General features: G+C 37.2%; 1 protein-coding gene and 1 non-coding gene across 2 annotated transcripts in view; both read right to left on the bottom strand.

The window, feature by feature from the left end:
• The window catches only part of Elovl7 (ELOVL fatty acid elongase 7), a 69,068-nt gene that overhangs the window by 26,352 nt on the left and 24,453 nt on the right, over positions 1-18,263 (bottom strand). The window contains exon 2 of the mRNA XM_005319594.5: positions 1,611-1,739. Within this exon, the coding sequence (XP_005319651.1) occupies positions 1,611-1,674 (64 nt within the window). The 5' untranslated portion in view covers positions 1,675-1,739. The remainder of the gene's footprint in view (positions 1-1,610; positions 1,740-18,263) is intronic.
• LOC120885980 (U7 small nuclear RNA) lies at positions 9,592-9,652 on the bottom strand. Its single transcript, XR_005728765.1, has one exon. It is a non-coding gene; the product is annotated as a U7 small nuclear RNA (small nuclear RNA).

Genomic DNA, 18,263 nt, shown 5'->3' with positions numbered 1-18,263 from the left:
AAACACAAGTTCTAGTCTTTTCTTTTTCTTTTTTTTAAAATACTGTTTAGTTTTCAATGGATTTTAATTTATTTATATGTGGTGCTGAGAATCGAACCCAGTGCCTCACACATGCTAGGCAAGCACTCTGCCACTGAGCCACAACTCCAGCCCTAGTCTTTTCTACCATCAACTAAACATGACCTTATACAGGTCATATCACTGGGTCTCAATTTCTACTCTAAAATGAGACATTCACTTCAATTATATATAAATTCATGTAATCACTAATATGCTCTGATTACTTGCCTATTTAAAAATTTTCCTTTGTTCTAATTTAAAGCACTGGTTAATAGTTATAAAAAACAACATGTACTGGTGTAGTTTGAAAAAACACAGACATAGGCTGGGGTTGTAGCTCAGTGGTTGAGCGTGGTTTGCCATGCATGCGTGAGGCAGTAGGTTCGATCCTCAGCACCACATAAAAATAAATAAATAAAACAAAGATATTGAGTCCATCTACAACTAAAAAAAATTAAAAACACAGACATAGATAAGTAAATAAAAATCAGGCTATGTGTATAGCACAATGGTATATAGAGTACAGGCTGAGTATGTGCAGGGTCCTGGGGTTTAATTCCCAGCACCCAAAAATAAAAGAAAATAACCCATAATTCCACCCCAGAAATAACTATTTACCTTACTAAAAAGATACATGTGGTACCTTATACCATGCTTTCAGTTAACATGTTTTAAACTTCTTGGTATGACATTAAATGTTCTTCTAAAACATCAATTTTTTTAGTTGTTGATGGGCATTTATTTTTTTTTAATTTATTTATATGCACTAAAATTGAACCCAGTGCCTCACACATGTTAGGCAAGTGCTATGCCACTGAGCCACGAACCCAACCCTTGATTTTTTTTTTTTTAATCAGCAAGGGGAGAAGGCAGACACCCTAGAGACACTTAGGGGTGTCCCAAGCAAATGCTTCATGCTCTGATATCCATCTCAGGGCTGCAGCTCTTCCATTCATGAATCACTGTGTACAGTGCTGCTATCGGCAATAATTATAACTTCTCTGAGAATCAGAGGACAGAATCAAGCCAAAGAACGCTGTCCCTCTAAAATTACTTTCAATGGCTACTAAGTTGGAATGTTCTATCATTTATTAGCCAATTCCTTTCACTGGATATATTTAGGATATTTTCAGTCTTATAAACACTGTAATGAATATCTGTGTAGCTCCATCTCTGTATATATCTGTAATGAAACCATTGACACTTCCTCACTTACTCTTGGTTGACTACTAATAAGAAATTGCAAAGTCTCTCATTCTGTTGAAATCCTATCAATATGAGAATCTCTTTTACTAGGGGGCAGGGGGTTACCAGTGATGGAACCCAAGGGGAACTTAACCATTGAGCCACACCTCTAGCCTTTCCTTTTCATTTTTTATTTTGAGACAGGGTCTCATAAGTTGCTTAGGGTCTCACTAAGTTGCTGAGGCTGGCTTTGAACTTGCAATCCTCCTGCCTCAGCTTCCTGAACTGCTGGGATTACGACCATGAGCCAAGAATCTGACATAAAAAGGAAGGATAAGACTTGATTGGGAAATTTGATTACTCACCAGCATCTTTGATAAAATTATCATAAAAACGCACGGTCCTCGATGTAAGATCACTGAAGGCCATTTTCCACAGATTTACTGGCTCTTTTAATGGATTCTTCAGAGAAAAAAAAAAACCGAGTTGATGATCTATAAATGAAATAAAGATAAGCTTTTAGTAATACAATATTAAAAATGCTAAAAATTTAATAGGAAAACCTGGCAGAGCAACAAACTTCTACTGAGGGTAAATGCATTAGTGAACCATATTAAGCCCTGATGCAGTTGCAAACATTACAGATGTCCTCTTCTTCTAGGGCCACTGCTAACTTCACTGAAAAAAAGGCTGACAATGTATGTACAAAACACAAAAGAAGTAAATGATTCCCAGAACTTTTATAGGCACAACATAGGTCAGGAGCAGACAGCACCTATGATAGCGAAGCTGATGTAAAAACCCAGGAGAATAAAGTCAAGATGATACACAAACTTTCAGAAAAGGTACAATAATCCTAGACTTTCAGCTCATCAGCCCCAATAAGATCTTCTATGTGCAAGTTTTTATAATTTAAGTGGAATAGAGGCCGAAAGAGGGAGGAAAAGACCTTGAAGAGTCAAGAGGAAGCCGTTTCATTTATCTGGACAGGCAGACAAAGAAAACTGGAAAAAAAATCTTCAGAAAAAAGCAACTATCAGGAGAAACTAAGTCTACTGTGCTGTATAATAAAGGGTATTATAAATCTTCAATAATTAAAATAGTGCAGCATTGGCACATGAAAAGACAAATTAATGGAACAGAATAGAACATTCAGAAATATACCAAATACATTTGGGGATTTAAAACTACATTCCAGTAATTCTAAGACATATGCTTTCCCACATCTCTGAAATCAGGGTACACCTTACCAATGGATGATGTGTCATAAAATTAATGGTGTGTTTTATTTAAAGCCATATGGCAGAAAGATGAAAAGTCCTACAGCAGGATGGTAGAAGTAGTTGCAAACAATGTAAATGTACTTATGGCCACCAAACTTCACATTTTACAATGGTTTAAATGATACATTTTATATTATATATATTTGTTCTAAGAAAACTGAGACTTTATTCTAAAGAAAGAAAGTCATTTTATTTACATAAAGATAAATAAATAAGACATAGTATATGATAAAGGGGGCATCTGAAATCAATGGGCACCGAACTACTAGCAGTTACTTAATAAATGGCAGGGTACAACTGGATAGCCATCTTTAAAAAGTGAGCTGAATTCAAACATTGTATTATAAGCCAAGATAAACTCTAAATAGATCAAATATTTAGCTAAGAAAAACAGAACCATGAAAGCACTAGATGACAACATCTAAGAAGACATTTATAACTTTGGCATGAGAAAGACCTTTCTATGACTCGAAACTCAGAAGACAAAAGAGAAGGTTAACAAATTAACTATATGAAAATCAAGAAGAAACACAGATGGTGTCGTAAGGACAGAGCTCTGAAGAAGCGTGGAGAGTTCAAACAACAACAATAAGTAAATAAATATAAAACAAGGCAGCTGATGCTGGCTCCTGAGAAAGGGGCAGAGACCAGCAGCATCAAACCAGGGTAATGGGTGGTAAAGTCCTTCTCCCGTGTGAGTGTTTGTGTCTGTGTGTCTGAGGGGGAGATTATTGAAAAGAGTCACTCTGGGTTTTGACTCTGGGGAACTGAAGTCAGATGGGAGTCTCAGTTCCTACTGTCATAGGGAGGGAAAACCTCTGAGATAAGAATTCCAAGATTGCTAGGGAAATTTCCACCGAGATATTAATCAGTGTGGTTCCTGTATTCTTGTTGGAACTGGTTTCTCCATCCTACCCCACCCTCTCTATTTAAACAGAAACAAAGCTTCAAAGAAGTCCTGGAGCACGCTAGACAGAAATATCTGGATGTGTGAGTATGTTCCTTTCCAATGATTTAGTAAGGTCAGAAACACTGAAATATATTAAAATGTGAGGGAGGACTACAAAGTGATAACCAGTTTAAAGCAGGATTTTTCTATCTTGACAGTATTGACATTTGGGCCAGATAATTCTTACTTGTGGGGACTTGTCCTAAGCATTGTACAATGTTTGGAACCAATCCTAGCTTCTGTGCACAAGACAGATGCCAGGAACCCAATAATGTCTCCACAAATTGTCAAAACTCCTATGGAGGGCAAAACTGTCCAAGGTTGTACATCACCAATTTAAAGTAATTTAGCAACATGTATTCATCCAAATAACAGTATTTGCCTTAAAGTAGTCACTTTGGCAAATGTAGACTCATTTCAGTGATGCTGTTGTTCAAAACAATTTTTGAGCTTTTCTTTATAAATTAACTTCAGAGTTTTCATCATTTTTTAAAATGGTCTTATGGGAGAAAAACCTTTGCCTACTACTTCCAAAAAGCAAATTCATAACTACAAGTTAAGAATGGTTTTGAGGGGCTGGGATGTGTGGCTCAAGCGGTAGCGTGCTCGCCTGGCATGCGTGCGGCCGGGGTTCGATCCTCAGCACCACATACAAAGATGTTGTGTCCGCTGAAAACTAAAAAATAAATATTAAAATTCTTTCTCTCTCTCTCTCTCTCTTAAAAAAAAAAAAAAAAAGAATGGTTTTGAGAAGCTGGAGTTGTGGCTCAGTGGTAGAGCTCTTCCCTGGCCTGTATGAGGCACTGGGCTCAATCATCAGGACCATGTAAAAAATAAACAAAGTTATTATGTTCATTTACAGTTAAAACAAAAACAAAAAAGAATGGTTTTGAGGTAAATGTATCAAGTTGAGTCACACTTTATCAGTGGGGTGAAGAAGAAGCAGGCTTAATGATAAATAATTTACTACTGACATTTTCAGCTTATGGTTTATAAGATAAGACCAACTCCAACAAACAAAGCCAGAAATGTTTTGGGTTATGACAATATTAGTGAAATAAATGTATAGTTTCCTGAGGTGGCTATTTTTAAGGTACCACTCATTTAGATATATATTTATTTAGGCAAAATAATATAAACTATTTTTTCTTCCTCATCCATTGCAAATCCCCAATAAAAGCAAGTGAATTTAGAATGTGAAACAGACCAGTGAAAATCATTTCAAATAACAAACGTTCAAATTTGTTAATAATTACTATATATGTACATGTGTGCTGTAATATTATATATGTATATACACACACACACACACACACACACATATATATATATAAACACATACACATATACACACTCATTACAGAAGCAAAAATGTGTGTACACCACACCTACCACAAAGGAGTTTGCATTTTGTTCTGACAGTTCATATTAACTTACATTTCTCCTTGGTAATTCCTTTATTGTCCTCCTTTCTTGCCATTTCTCTCAATTTAACCTTGGTTATGCACTTTGCCAATAGGGGTCAGGCCTTGTTGCCAGGGTAGAGCTGGGACAGGCTGAGAGGGCCTAGGCAGGCACAGACTTTCTTCTGCTCCAGTGTGGTGCCAGAGCAGCAGAAAGACTTCTTAGTACCCCCATTCAACATGGAAGTATTTCAGAAGAGCCATAGAGAATGAAGGAGTCACATGGGTACAAACAACATGTATCTCTTTAGACAAGTGCCCAAAGACCTGATGGGACTCTGGATATTCAAAGGATGGCAATGTAGCTGAAATAGCAAAGAACATGATAGGGGGTAGGGTGGGGGGCTAAAATGTTCCTCTTTGCAATGACCTTGATACTACATAAGCTCCTTGTAACTTGCTAAGGAATGGGGGAAGATACTCTCTACCACCCCCCAAAATAAAAGTTATGTCCTTATAGAGGAAAAAATAGACTTAAAGTCAAAAACTGTTGCAAGAGACAAATCATACTGTGATGATAAATGGGACAAGTAATCAAGAGACTATAATAATTATAAATATGTATGCACCTAACATCAGAGCACCTAAGCTATTAAATATATTAAAATCAAATATTACAATATGAAGGGAGAAATAGGCTGGAATACTATTGAAATTAATAAGGAAACATAGGACTTAAAGTATGCTTTAGAACAAATGAACTTAACAGACATATATAGAACATTCTATTCAACAATAGCAGAATACACATTCTATTCAAGTGCACACAGAACATTCTCCATCATACACTATATGTTGGACCACAACACAAGTCTTAAGAAATTTAAGAAGACTGCTAGACACAGTCGTGCACACCTGTAATCCCAGTTACTCAAGAGGCTAAGGCAGGAGGATCACAAGTTAGAGGTCAGCCTCAGCAATTTAGCATGATCCTAAGAAACCCATTCTTAAAATAAAACAATAAAAACATCTGGAGATATGGCTCAGTGGTAAAGCACTCATGGGTTCAAACCTCAGTACCAAACCCAAACACACACACACACACACACACACACACACACACACCAAAAAAAAAAAAAAGAAAGAAAAGGAAAAAAAGAAAGAAGAAAGAAAAAAAGAGAAAGGAACAAAGAAATTTAAGAAGACTGAAATCACAACCACAATGGTATGAATGTACAAATCAGTAACAGGAGGGGAAATGGAAAATTCACAAATATGTAGAAAGTAAACAATGTGCTCCTGGACGATGAATAGGTCAAAGAAGAAACCAAAAGGAAAAATTTGAAATATCTTAAGACAAAGGATGTTGAAAACACAACTCACCAAAATGTAGAGAATGTAGCAGTTCTAAGAGGTAAGTTTACCACTAAATGCCTATATTAGAAAAGAAGGAGTTCAAATTTTTAAAACCCTAACATTACACCTCAAGGAATGAGAAAAACAAACTAGTCCAAAGCCAGCAGAAGCAGATTACAGTAGAAATAAATGAATACTAGAATGACAATAAAATAAAGTAACTAAAAACATAGGGTTGGTTTTATGAAAGGAAAAAATTGAAAAAAAAAATTCTTTAACCAGAGTAAGAAAAAGACAACTCAAATAAACATGAAAAATGAAAAAGGAGCTATTACAACAGACACCAGAGAAATACAAAGGGGTCAGGTCAGTAGAGATTTTTTCTGTTTGCTGTATTTCTTATATAAGTCAGTGGTTCCCAAATCTGGTTGAAAATCAGAATCACTGGATTTGGATTCAGTTAGCGTTTGGGGGAGTTCGGATGATGGGCAAGGTTTGGGAACCTCTGCTTAACACTGCATAAACCATTCTCAGAATGACACCCACAGCATGTGGAACCAGTACAAAATACATGACAGAGATTTCAGCACATTTAGGTCACCTGGAAAGAGTAAGGCATTTGGATCTAGAAGGGCAGGCAGAGGAGGTGTAATTGATACTGGAAAAGATTAATTTGATGATTCAAAGGAACTTGCTGTGAAATCTGGGAGCAGATCTCTGAGTCAGCACCAACTTCCAGGATGTGAGGAAACTAACCTCCTTTGGGGGAGAGTGAAATAAGCTTGAAGTAAGAGAAAAAATGTTCTGACTTGTCATTTTAAAGGAAAAAGACAATGACAGCCATTCCAAATATTACATTCTCACACACCTTCCTCCAGAGCAGTGAAAGGATATTTTCTGTGTTTCTTTTTAGGAACTTCAAAGTCCTTCTCCATTCTACCCAGAAGGTCCTTAAATGGCCCTTCCCAGAAAGGCACCACATGCCAACATCTAAACCAGGCACTGAAAAGGATGGGGGCTGTAGTGGTATCTTTGTTAATCAGTGTTATATATACCCCCCAACCCCCTGCACCCACCCACTCTCACTTTCCCAAGTCACATGGGGAAGCACATGGCCTTAGGGAGGATGGAGGATCCTGAAAGTAGGGAAAGTGGTTCCTTTATAAGGAAGGAGGGCATTAGCCTTGAGAAACAATGTTGGAAGAGGGATTACCCTCCCTCCAGTGCCTTTTGCAGTATGATGAAGCTCTGACAGCCTGGCCCATCCAGATGCTTGCTACCTTTCCTGTCAATAAGTGCTCAGGATAAACAAATTTTGATTTTTGTTTAAACAAAGTATGATTAATAAGTTAATAAGCATGCACTGCAGCACCATATAAGACTTCTAAGTGACTTTTAAATATCTGCGTTATAGAATGATCTTGTCCCATAGCCTGTTTAACATAGATACCCCAGTATGAATCTAGGAACCCAGAAAACATAGGATTGGACTACCACTTTTAATTGTCATTATACTATTTCCACAAACTTATGTTGTTCTGTCTGGTATACAGCCTACCTAAATAATGTGGATGTTTCCCAACCTCCGATAACAATGTCATAGGAGCATATGTTAACACATTTGTCAGGCCTGTCTTTCAATCAGGTTTACAAGCTGTCATTTCCATGTGAAGCAGTACCCCAAAAAAAGGATCTTTATCATCCCTTCCATTCCTTACTACACCATTATTTCACCTCAATTTTACAGCCTCATTTTCCCTTATTAAGAATTAGATGCCTCTAGTGCTGGGATTGTAGCACAATGGCTGAGTGCTTGCCTACCATGCATGAGGCACTGGGTGCAATCCGCAGCACCACATAAAACTAAACAAATAAAATAAAATAAAGAATAAGATGCCTCTGAAAAAGATAACATGTACATGACCCACCAGACTAATTCAGATTGCATTTCTATTTGGCTTAAACTCCGTGGGACAATCTTGTGTCTGAGCAATGAAGCAGACCAACTTTAGTTATGATGTTCACTTAACTTCCTCAGTATGTTAACATGACAACCTGTTAGAAATGAAGCTAATGGTATTAGTAATAGGCCCCAGTAGAAAATGCAATTTATGTGAAAACTTTAGCACAGTGCAAAACATTGCTCCAAGAGTTGTGCTTCTCATTACTCTTTGTTATTATTATTTTTAATATGGTCTCTCCCTCTGTTGCCCAGGGTGAACTCAAATTCATGATTCTCCTGTTTCAGCCTCCCAACTGGCTAGGATTATAGGCAGAGCAATCAGTATCCTTCCCAAGTCTCTGGTCCCAATACAGCATTCTATAATTGGAGAGAAAAGGTAAACTTAAAGAAGAATCAGAGAATCTTTAGGGTAAATAAAGGACCTGCTCAAATCACTGGCCAATTTAAGTTCAGAGGTAGGTAGTAGGGAAGAACAGGATAAAAATGGGACTCTACCCTTGGGCAGCTTCAATTTGTGAAAAAAATGTTAGAAAATTGGACAAGAAAGTCTGAGAGGAGAAAGGCATTCTACAAACTGTGCCTACTGGGGACCCATGGTACTCATTCTGTCAGAAGAAGTGGTGAGTACCTCAAAGGCAGCTTAATTCTTATTTGTAATCTAAGTCCTAATACATTGCCTTGAATTAAACACATGCTTAATAAAAATCTGCTGGATGAATTTTAAAATGTTGTAAACTCTAAAAAAACATGAGCAAGGTAAGGGGCCCAGATCAAATGCTCCATTCCTTAGGCCTTCTTCTCTACTTTATTGAAATAAATGCAGAATACTCCCATTTGTTTTCTCTTTAAACAAAAAGAAATTTTTGAGGGCTGGGATCACAGCTCAGTGGTAGAGCACTTGTCAGGCATGTATGAGATATCAGGTTCGATCCTCAGCACCGCATAAAAATAAATAAATAAAAGAAAGGTATTGTGTCCATCTACAATTTTTAAAAAAAGAAAAAGAAATAAAGAAACTTTTGAGCATCAATTACTGTGCACAGAAATGCTGAGCAGGATGCAATATTGTTTTTTAAATATGGTTCCTAAATTCAGTTTGGCAGGGAAGAGACACTTACTCATATATCTATGATGCAAAGCAAAATGCAGGGTAAAGTAAGCAGTTCACATAGAATAGGAAAGCCTTAAGCGTCACATCTGGCACATGTAACTCAGAAAAAAAGGCATATTGGAGGAGAGAATATTTGAGCTAAGCCTTCAGACCGGGATTTCAACAGACAAAAATGTGCATACCTGGAAGAGAGGAGAGGCATACCACACAAGCAGAGAGAGCTCTAGTGGAAAAATTAATTCATTTACTCAACCAATATTCTTTTTTTTTTTTTCCCTGTAAGGGGACCTTTGAGCAAGTCAGGAAGCCTGCTAGACAAATTCTAAAAGAGTTGTAATGCTTTCAATCAATACTCTTAACTGTCTGTTATAGCCAAGCACTGTTTAGGGTGTCCATGATATAGTGGAAAACAAAACAAAAATCTTGTCTTCATAAAATTAAAAGAAAAGCTCCAGTTGTGTTTCTAGAATATGTGTTTATCCATCTTGGTAATATATAACACTAAGGAGGGGAAAAATAGATCAAGACAGAAAAGACAGATCTCGGAGTGGTACTTGATTATGGAAGAATCAAAAGCCAAGCAGGCTAAAGAATTTTTTAAGACTTATTTCTGTTGACAGTGAAGTGTCATTACAGGTTTTACAACTGGGGAATGTCTTCATCAAAGTGGTGCTTTGGAAAGATTAACTGGGTGGTGGGATCCAGGGTTGGGTGTCATGAGGGTGTGGTTTAGAAGCAGAGCCAACAGCTGTGCAGTGTTGCATCCTATTGGGAAAGACATATAAGCATCACTTCCTCTGAAACGCAATCCCTGAGCGAGCAGTTCAGGAACAGGTGTCCCAAGGGATCCTTGACATAATCTCTCATCTATGAGAGCACATACTGTGTAGTATTGCAAATGCCTGCTTATGAATCCTTTATCTTCTCTACTCATCAAGAGGGAAGAGATTGAGCCTCACTATCTTTGTAATCCAGTGCCTAGACTAGTGCCTGGTATGTAGCAAGAAATATTTGTAGCATGCATGAATAACCAGGAGTTATGAACTGTTGTGTCCCCTTAAAATTTACATGTTGAAGCACTAACCTCTGTTACCTCAGAATGTGATCTTATTGGGACAGAGGGATTTTATATAAGTAAACACTTAAAATGAGGTCATTAGGGTGGGCCCTAATCCAATATAATTGGTGTCTTTATACAAAGGGGAAATCTAGATACAGACAAGCACAGAGGCAGAATGTAAAGTGAACGTGAGGTGAGGATGGCGGTCTATAAGCCAAGATGAAAGGACTGGAACAGGTCCTATCCTCATACTTTCAAATGAACAAACCCTACAAATTCTTTGATTTCAGACTTCTAAACTCCAGAGCTATGAGATAATACATTTCCGTTGCTTAATCCACCCAATTTGTGGCACTAGGAGACTACTCTACCAAGTGAAAATGCTCATTCAACTTAAAGAAAATTCCAGAATCAGAGCCCAGGATGAAGGCCATAGTGAACTATAAAGACGGGTAATAATTAACATGGAGCAGCATAAATCTTTGTGATAAATAACATACGAGGAGACACAGCAAAGGGCAGTACTTGAAGGAACACCCACGTTTAGGAAACAGAAAGAGCTGCCTTGTAGTGGCTCCAAAATTGGGAAAAAAACCCATAAAACTTCATAGAAACAACAAAATATGGAAATGCCTAACACCAATGTTCTAAATTTCAATAGATTGTGACCCAGGAGAGGTTTTGAAGCAGAGTGGCATCCACAACATGGGCTCTTCCCCTAGCTGAACCAGTGATGGCAAAAGAGCCTGAGAATTCTTATAGAATTATCTCCAAATCTGAAGAGAAGCAAATAGACTATCTTTTTCTTCTCAGGCTGGCAAATGGATTAACAAGAGAGACTGTGATGATGAAAGTACCTTAGGTGTCCCCGTGGGAATGGAGATCTTGGTGCTGGTATTTAACAATACTTAATAATGGGAATTGTCAGACATGGTGGGGCAGGCCTGTAGTCCCAGTGACTTGGGAGGCTGAGGCAGGAAGATCACTTGAGCTCAGGATTTCAAGGCTAGTCTGAGCAACATAGTAAGCCCTACCTCTTATTTTAAAAAGTGATTTTAAAAACATACATTATATTCTTGAGCTAGCTTACTGGTAGAGGGCTTGCTAAGCATCACAAGGTTCTGGGTTCAATCCTCAGCACCAAAAAAAAAAAAAAAAGAGGAGGGGTGTGAATAATAAAACAGATACAATCTGTATTAACCAAACTCTTCTTTCCTTCATTCTCCATAACCTTCAGGGCCTAAAGATGACCTTATGTGAGTATTTCTTATACACAGGGATTTAGTTCTGACCTAAATCCACCAATACAATTAACTATCCACTAAGGCCTTAACCTCACCAAAAATAATTACCTAATTCCCAAATCAAAATCAGTTTATTAAGTTGTAACTCTTCTTGGATAAATACCAGAAAGAGAATAATTTCATCATTAAATATAATAAGATTAATTCTAAAACTTAATGTACATTAGACTTTCCTGAGATATAGGGGAAAATGAGTCTAAACTGAAATTCCCAGCCCTCAAGTCATAGCTCAGTAAGAAAAATAAAGTGGGGTAAGAAAAAATACTGTGGCAACAGGACAACCCATATTATATCATAACCCATATTATATGAGCACAAGTAGGTAGTCTGACAAGAGGTGCCCAATACTCCTAAGGTGAAAAAAAAAAAAAAACAGAAAAGAAAGACTCAAAAACTTTACAAATAGATTCTAGGGGAAAAGTAAACCAAGAAAGGCACTTAACAAAGAACACAATCAAGAAAGAAATGTAACTGGTAACTAAAGCAATAAAAGGAAATTCTCCAAGACTGCTTTGAAAACATGTACTCATAAGATGATTTTTTTTTAATAAAATGGAATGGTAGACTGTAGAACAAGTGGAATAGATTGAAGATCAAAGTGTCCTTATTGTGCCACAAATAAATTAGAAGCATTCAGAAACAGGGTAATCATAGGTAAACAGTGATTTCCTGAAATAGAAGAAAGAATGAAATAGTCAAATAAAAAAATGACAGATTAAAAGAATACAGAAAATCTACTAGGGAGCATGATCCAATATAAAGATAATTGGTATTTCTAAAGTACAGAATTCAACAGAAGAAAAATTAAAATATCCTAGATTTTGTTCAGTTGTGGCAGTATAAGTTTGAAAGATTTAGACCCAACATTCAACTCAACTGACTTGTGGGCTCATTATTCTTCTATACTGCCTATTATTCAAGATATTTATTTATAGGAATAAAGAGAAAGGAGAGGGAAGAGTGAAAGAATTATTTCATAGATTAAACACCCTGAATACATTTGTAGGAATAAGAAAAGGTGCTGGTGGAAAGAAAAAGCCGAAATTGCATGAGTGTGTGTGTATAGATGCCTAAGATAAGAGCTTTGCTTTCATGGGAAATCAGAACAAAATAGAAAAACAAATAAGCCATAACACTGAGAGAAGTTCCCCTGGCCACAAGTGCAATGCAGGCAAGCAGGCAAGAGAAACTACTTCAACTTCTGTACTCAACCTGATCAGGTGGGTTTCTGAAATTTCTAAAATTTCAGTTGTTTGGAAATTTAGAGCATTTCATGTAACAAAAGCTTAACAGGCATTTCATTTTCTATACAAGTCACAAACACTGATTCACTTATCCCACAATGTGGGCTGGAGGTCTGGTCTGGAGAAGTAAACATTCAACACAACTGAAGTCAGGAGACCACCTTTCCAAGGGTCGCAGGGTCACCTCAGTCCAGTTTATCTTATATCCAGAGATCTCATTTTTGCCCTACATCCACCAATATAATCACCCACCAAGGCCTTAACCCTACCAAAAATGTTCCAAGTACACTGTTGCCTAACTTTCTCAACCCAATAAAGCAGCTTATTAAATTCTATCTTGCATTGGCTAGATACGAGAAAGAAATTAATTTCATCATTCGCTAGAATAAGAGAGTAATTCTAAAAGTTAATGTAAACTAGACTTTCCTGCAGTACTTGACAAAAGGCCTATTTCTAGGGAAGTTCCTCTTATGGGCAATCTCATTCAGGTAGTCCTCCAACCACACTTTGGAACACATTTTGTTTTGGGAGGGTTGATGTTGTTTTTAAGATGATGCTTAACAGAAATGACTGTTTTAGACAATTAATAACTGTTTTAGGTAATTAATAGAATGAAATAAAGCATTTCTTGTATTACAAAGGTCAATAATGGAGAGTGGGGAGAAGAACTACAGATGCAGATTGGCCCAGACTTGGGTAGTAATCCTAGGATCCTGTCTCTGCTATGTGTTAACACACTCCTTTATTTTCCACTCATGAGTGAGGACCCTGACACTGAAGTCCTGTGGTGAAGGGGAAGGAAGATGGTGAGATCATTCACTTATTAAAGGCTTTTCATATGGCCTTTTCTATGCCTACTGCTTAGCTTTTACCTACTGCTTACCTAGACTTTTGCTAAGAGAGCTTCTGGTGCAGTATTCATGACATTTGAGACCTTCTTCTTTCCAATACTGATAATTAGTTCATTATCTATATGTATAATTATACAGCTAAATCAATTACAGGGTTATGCAAACATGCAATCCTATAGTGCATTATATGGAACCAGTACTGATATTCCACTATTGTGCCCTCTTGGACAGCCAGGTCAGTTTTTCAGGGCTGGCACCCAATCTGATCAGTTGATCATCCTTGCCACACAAGTTTTTAAATATGTTGGTTTCCACTCCTGCATGTCCCTTTATATTTGGTAGCCACCATAGTACATTTCATTTGTGGACATCTCTTACCTCACCTAAAATTCTGCAAGTTCTTATGAGGTAGGGTGGAAATGTGTCTTATATGGTACTGGCCTAGGAGGAGTTAGTCAGATAATAAATATCTATGGTATTAATCTATCAATAAAAGAGATTATCCCAGATGATAATTTTTTTGCTTCACTTGCTAGCAGGAAGATTCAATGTTCTTGGCTTCAAAGTTAAGTTAGAAGCCTAAATAAGGCATATTTATCTATAAATAGCTCACATGACAAGGTCAACTTCTCAACTTTTTGCTGTTTAATTATGTTCTATTTGTGTTCTTGCCCTTTACTAAGCTGTACTTGATCCTCTCAAAAGATTTTATTTAATGAGATTTGATTCTCAAAAACTTGAGGAATGTGTTTTCATTAAGGTCAGTTGTACCTTTTTTTTTAACTTTAGGAGTAAGATTACTTGCAGTTTACTCATCTGAGTTATGAATCAGAAACTGAGAACTGGGGCCACCTAACTCCCACAAAGGTCTACAACCTTTGCTTTGATTTGGGCTTCATTGCCCAGTCTGGCTTCCATGTTGAGATTTACTTGCAAAAAATGCAAAAAGATACTGAAATTTTATATTGTTACAAAAAGAATTGTGCAGAAATATGCTCCTCGTTATTGCTAATGTAAATTCTGTGAAAATTTCATGATAATTCATAATTAGTTTAAGTGCATGTTCTTTCATCCTTTGTTTACTGTATATTACTAATTAGGCCAAACATAAATCCAGATTATATCTTAAAGTGTTTTATTTAGTTTAGTTTAGTTTATTTACTTTGTGGTACTGGGGATTGAACTGAGGGGCATTCCACCACTGATCTACGTCTCCAGCCCTTTTTAATGTTTTAAATTTTGAGACAGGACTAGCTAAGTTGCCTACGCTGGCCTTGAACTTGTGTTCCTTCCTGCCATGGCCTCTAGAGTAGCTGGGATGACAGGTATGCACTATTGTGCCCAGCTATGTCTAAAAAAATTTAAAGTGAACTAAATGCTATTAAAAAATTTTAGCATAAATTACAAACTCTCCAGAGTAATTAAAGCCTAATAGCATATTTTCAGAATAGCTTACCAGAGGAGATACTATCACCTAACAAATTTCCAAATGTCTGATATCCACATAGTTAAAGATAAAGGATAAAAACACTAATCTTTTGTTATCTAGAACTTGTTTCTTTTAGAGTTTCTTATCTCAGATAGTCAATCATTATATAAAAATACAGTCTGACCACTAAGTCACACCATTTAAACTACAAAAGGTTTTACCTTTACTCTCACTTTTATCCCACAGATGACAAGAGCAATATTTATTGGATTTCTTCAAATTTGTCATCTGAAGTGTAGAATTTGTGATTCCAAATAAAATGTAGGATTATAACCCTAAATCAAGCTTACATGAGGTATGTTGACCTTCGATTTCTCATCTAACATCACTTATAGAACTCTTAGATGGTTTTCAGGTTATATCAATGCAAGTTCTTTCAGTAACCCTCTGAAATCCCTTCCCCAAGTCATGACAGCTATACTACCTTTACTAGAAAGCCAGCACTGCTCTATTTTCTACTAGGAGTAATTTTCTATTTATCTTGTCTTAATCTTAATGTATAACAAGTCCTAGAAAAAGAAAAAAGAGAGAGAAATATATAAATAATAAAATCTTGAGGGGAAAGGAAAATATAAATGCAGGGATCCTTGCTGATACATTTGATAATAGAGAACCAAACTTACTGTTCAATATGTATTTAATTTTCATCAGAAAATGTATGTTGGAATAAGAAAACATTCAACTGGTTATGACCTATGTTGTTAAATCAGTGACCATAGTGACAAGCTCCTCTCCAAATCAGATCAGATAAGCTGCTAAACTTAATTAGAAAAAAAATAAAGAAAGAATAGGCAGATGGTAATGAAATAAGGGCGAGGGATTGTTCTTAGGCAGATTTGGTATTTGGGACTCAGCACAGAGAGGACTCTAGACCACAGCATCTCTAAGGGATGCCATGGAAGGTGTAAATGTCCTCAGATAACCATCTTGCTTGATTAAAGTTATCTCTCTCCCTGGAGCTCTATGCAAAGGTTAGGGACCTCCTTCTTTCTAGGCCCAAAGGCTTCTCTCCTGAGTTCTTATCTACCCTGATTTTCCTGCAGCCCCACTTTGCTGACCTCTACTTCCTTGCTCAACCTCTGGCCTTGGCTTTCAGAACATAGCACTCTTCTGAGTGGCCTTATGCCCTTCCATCCTTCAGTCCTTCCTGGGCTGTTGGCTGCTGCTTTTTTTTTTTTTAATTCTTGCACTGGCAGGGAGGGTCTCCTTGGAATCTCGGGACTTTTTTCCCTCTTTATCTACTCATTTCTAATACTACAGTAATGACCCCCAATCTACACTCTAAGCCTCAACCTTTTACTCATGCTGGAGTCCAGTATTTTCAGCTGTCAATAAATATCATAACTTGGACATTCCACGGTCACAGGAAACTTTACTAATCCCCAAAGGAGCTCATCTTGCCCAACTTCTGTCTTTAACCAGTGGGCCTCTTTCACTGCCATTTCTACAGGTCTTAATGCCTTCACTTTTTTTTTTTTTTTTTAATCCAAAGCACTGGAAACATCTTTGACTGTACTCTTCCATCTCCAGCCTGAGTGCTCATGCTTAGATGGAAGCTTTCCCCTCCATCCTCACAACCAACAGCCACGACCATGCTCCATACCTATGCTACAGCCACTTGGCCTTGATTATGTATATATATATATAATCAATTTGTGATTCCAAACAAAATGTAGGATTATAACCTAAATCAAGCTTACATGAGATATGTTGACCTTTGATTTGATATAAATCAAATTGATTATATATATATATATATATATATATATATATATCCCTTAAATTCATGCTTAGGGCTAATCTCATAATAAGAAAAAAATAATCATAAAATACTACTTTGATCATCTTTTCTCCCATCTCAAGAACCAACAATAGCCCCCTATTAGAAATCTCATCAAGTCCTGAGTTCTTGCCTCTGTTATCTGACTCCACTCTCCCCATTCAATTTACTTCCCATCACTCTCTAAATTCTTTCCCTCCTTCAGTAAGCTATTTCTCACCTTCCGCTTGTTCTCCCTTCCAACCTCAAATGCCACCAATGGTTTTGTTCCCATCACATTTTTGCTATCAACAGAAATAGGGCTTTGGGGGACTCCAGGCTATAGATTCTGTTACAGTATCTGACAATTTGTAAAAAGGAGAAGTGGCAGCTACAACCAGAAAGGCAGGTAGATCAGGGCTGAGTAATGAAGGTCCCAGGGCAAGTATGTCTCAGCCTTTTCTCCAAGCTGCTTAGCTCTCAGGTAAAAACACTGAAACAATCATGAAATTACAAAAATGCACAATTAAGTAAAACAAGATATTAAGGCCTCCCTTGTGACCGCTATGTATAAGATTTGTAAGAACAAACACTTCCTGCCATGGGAACGTTGCCACTGTGTGCCACAGATGAAAGCAGTTCCTCTCCTTTCATAAATTATCCAAGAAGTTCAAAGGCAAGACGACAGATGACAGGAACAAGCTCAGCTAAATAAGTTCTCTGTCAAGTCAGAAAGATGTTTCTCCATAGCCCAAATCCACCTGTGTCAACCTAGAATCCTCATTACTGGGGATTTATGCAATTAAAACGTTGTCTTGATTAAAGTTTTTTAAGTTGGTAGTTAGGAAAAGAGTAAAATTTTAATAATGAGTTACTAGAAATGACCAAATCTATGAAAGAGGTCCGTCAAAGCTTAAGGAGAAATCAGAAAGCAGCCGTAGAACCACAGATGACAGGTCTCCTCCTCAGCCTCAACAGCCACCTTGGAATATTGCTCAAAAAATGGAAGAGGTGGTAACAGATTCCGTGAGGAGATTTGCAGGGAGCTTTCCTAAAGAAGGAAAGGGAGCTGACCTTGCATATCACAGGCGTGCCACTAGGCACCTCTCCCAAAATCAACTGCTGCCCCTATTTCCTGAGGCAAGGGAGTAGAGTTGCTGCCCAAGTTTTCCAAGAGAATAACAATAGCACTCAGTTAATGAAGTCCCTGGGTTGGGCACTGTGCTAAATTCTCCATTCACATTAT

Source organism: Ictidomys tridecemlineatus, chromosome 1, assembly GCF_052094955.1.
Source record: "Ictidomys tridecemlineatus isolate mIctTri1 chromosome 1, mIctTri1.hap1, whole genome shotgun sequence".
Lineage (NCBI taxonomy): Eukaryota > Metazoa > Chordata > Mammalia > Rodentia > Sciuridae > Ictidomys > Ictidomys tridecemlineatus.
The sequence above is the reverse complement of the archived record's forward strand: the minus strand, read 5'-3'. Positions and strand labels throughout refer to the sequence as shown.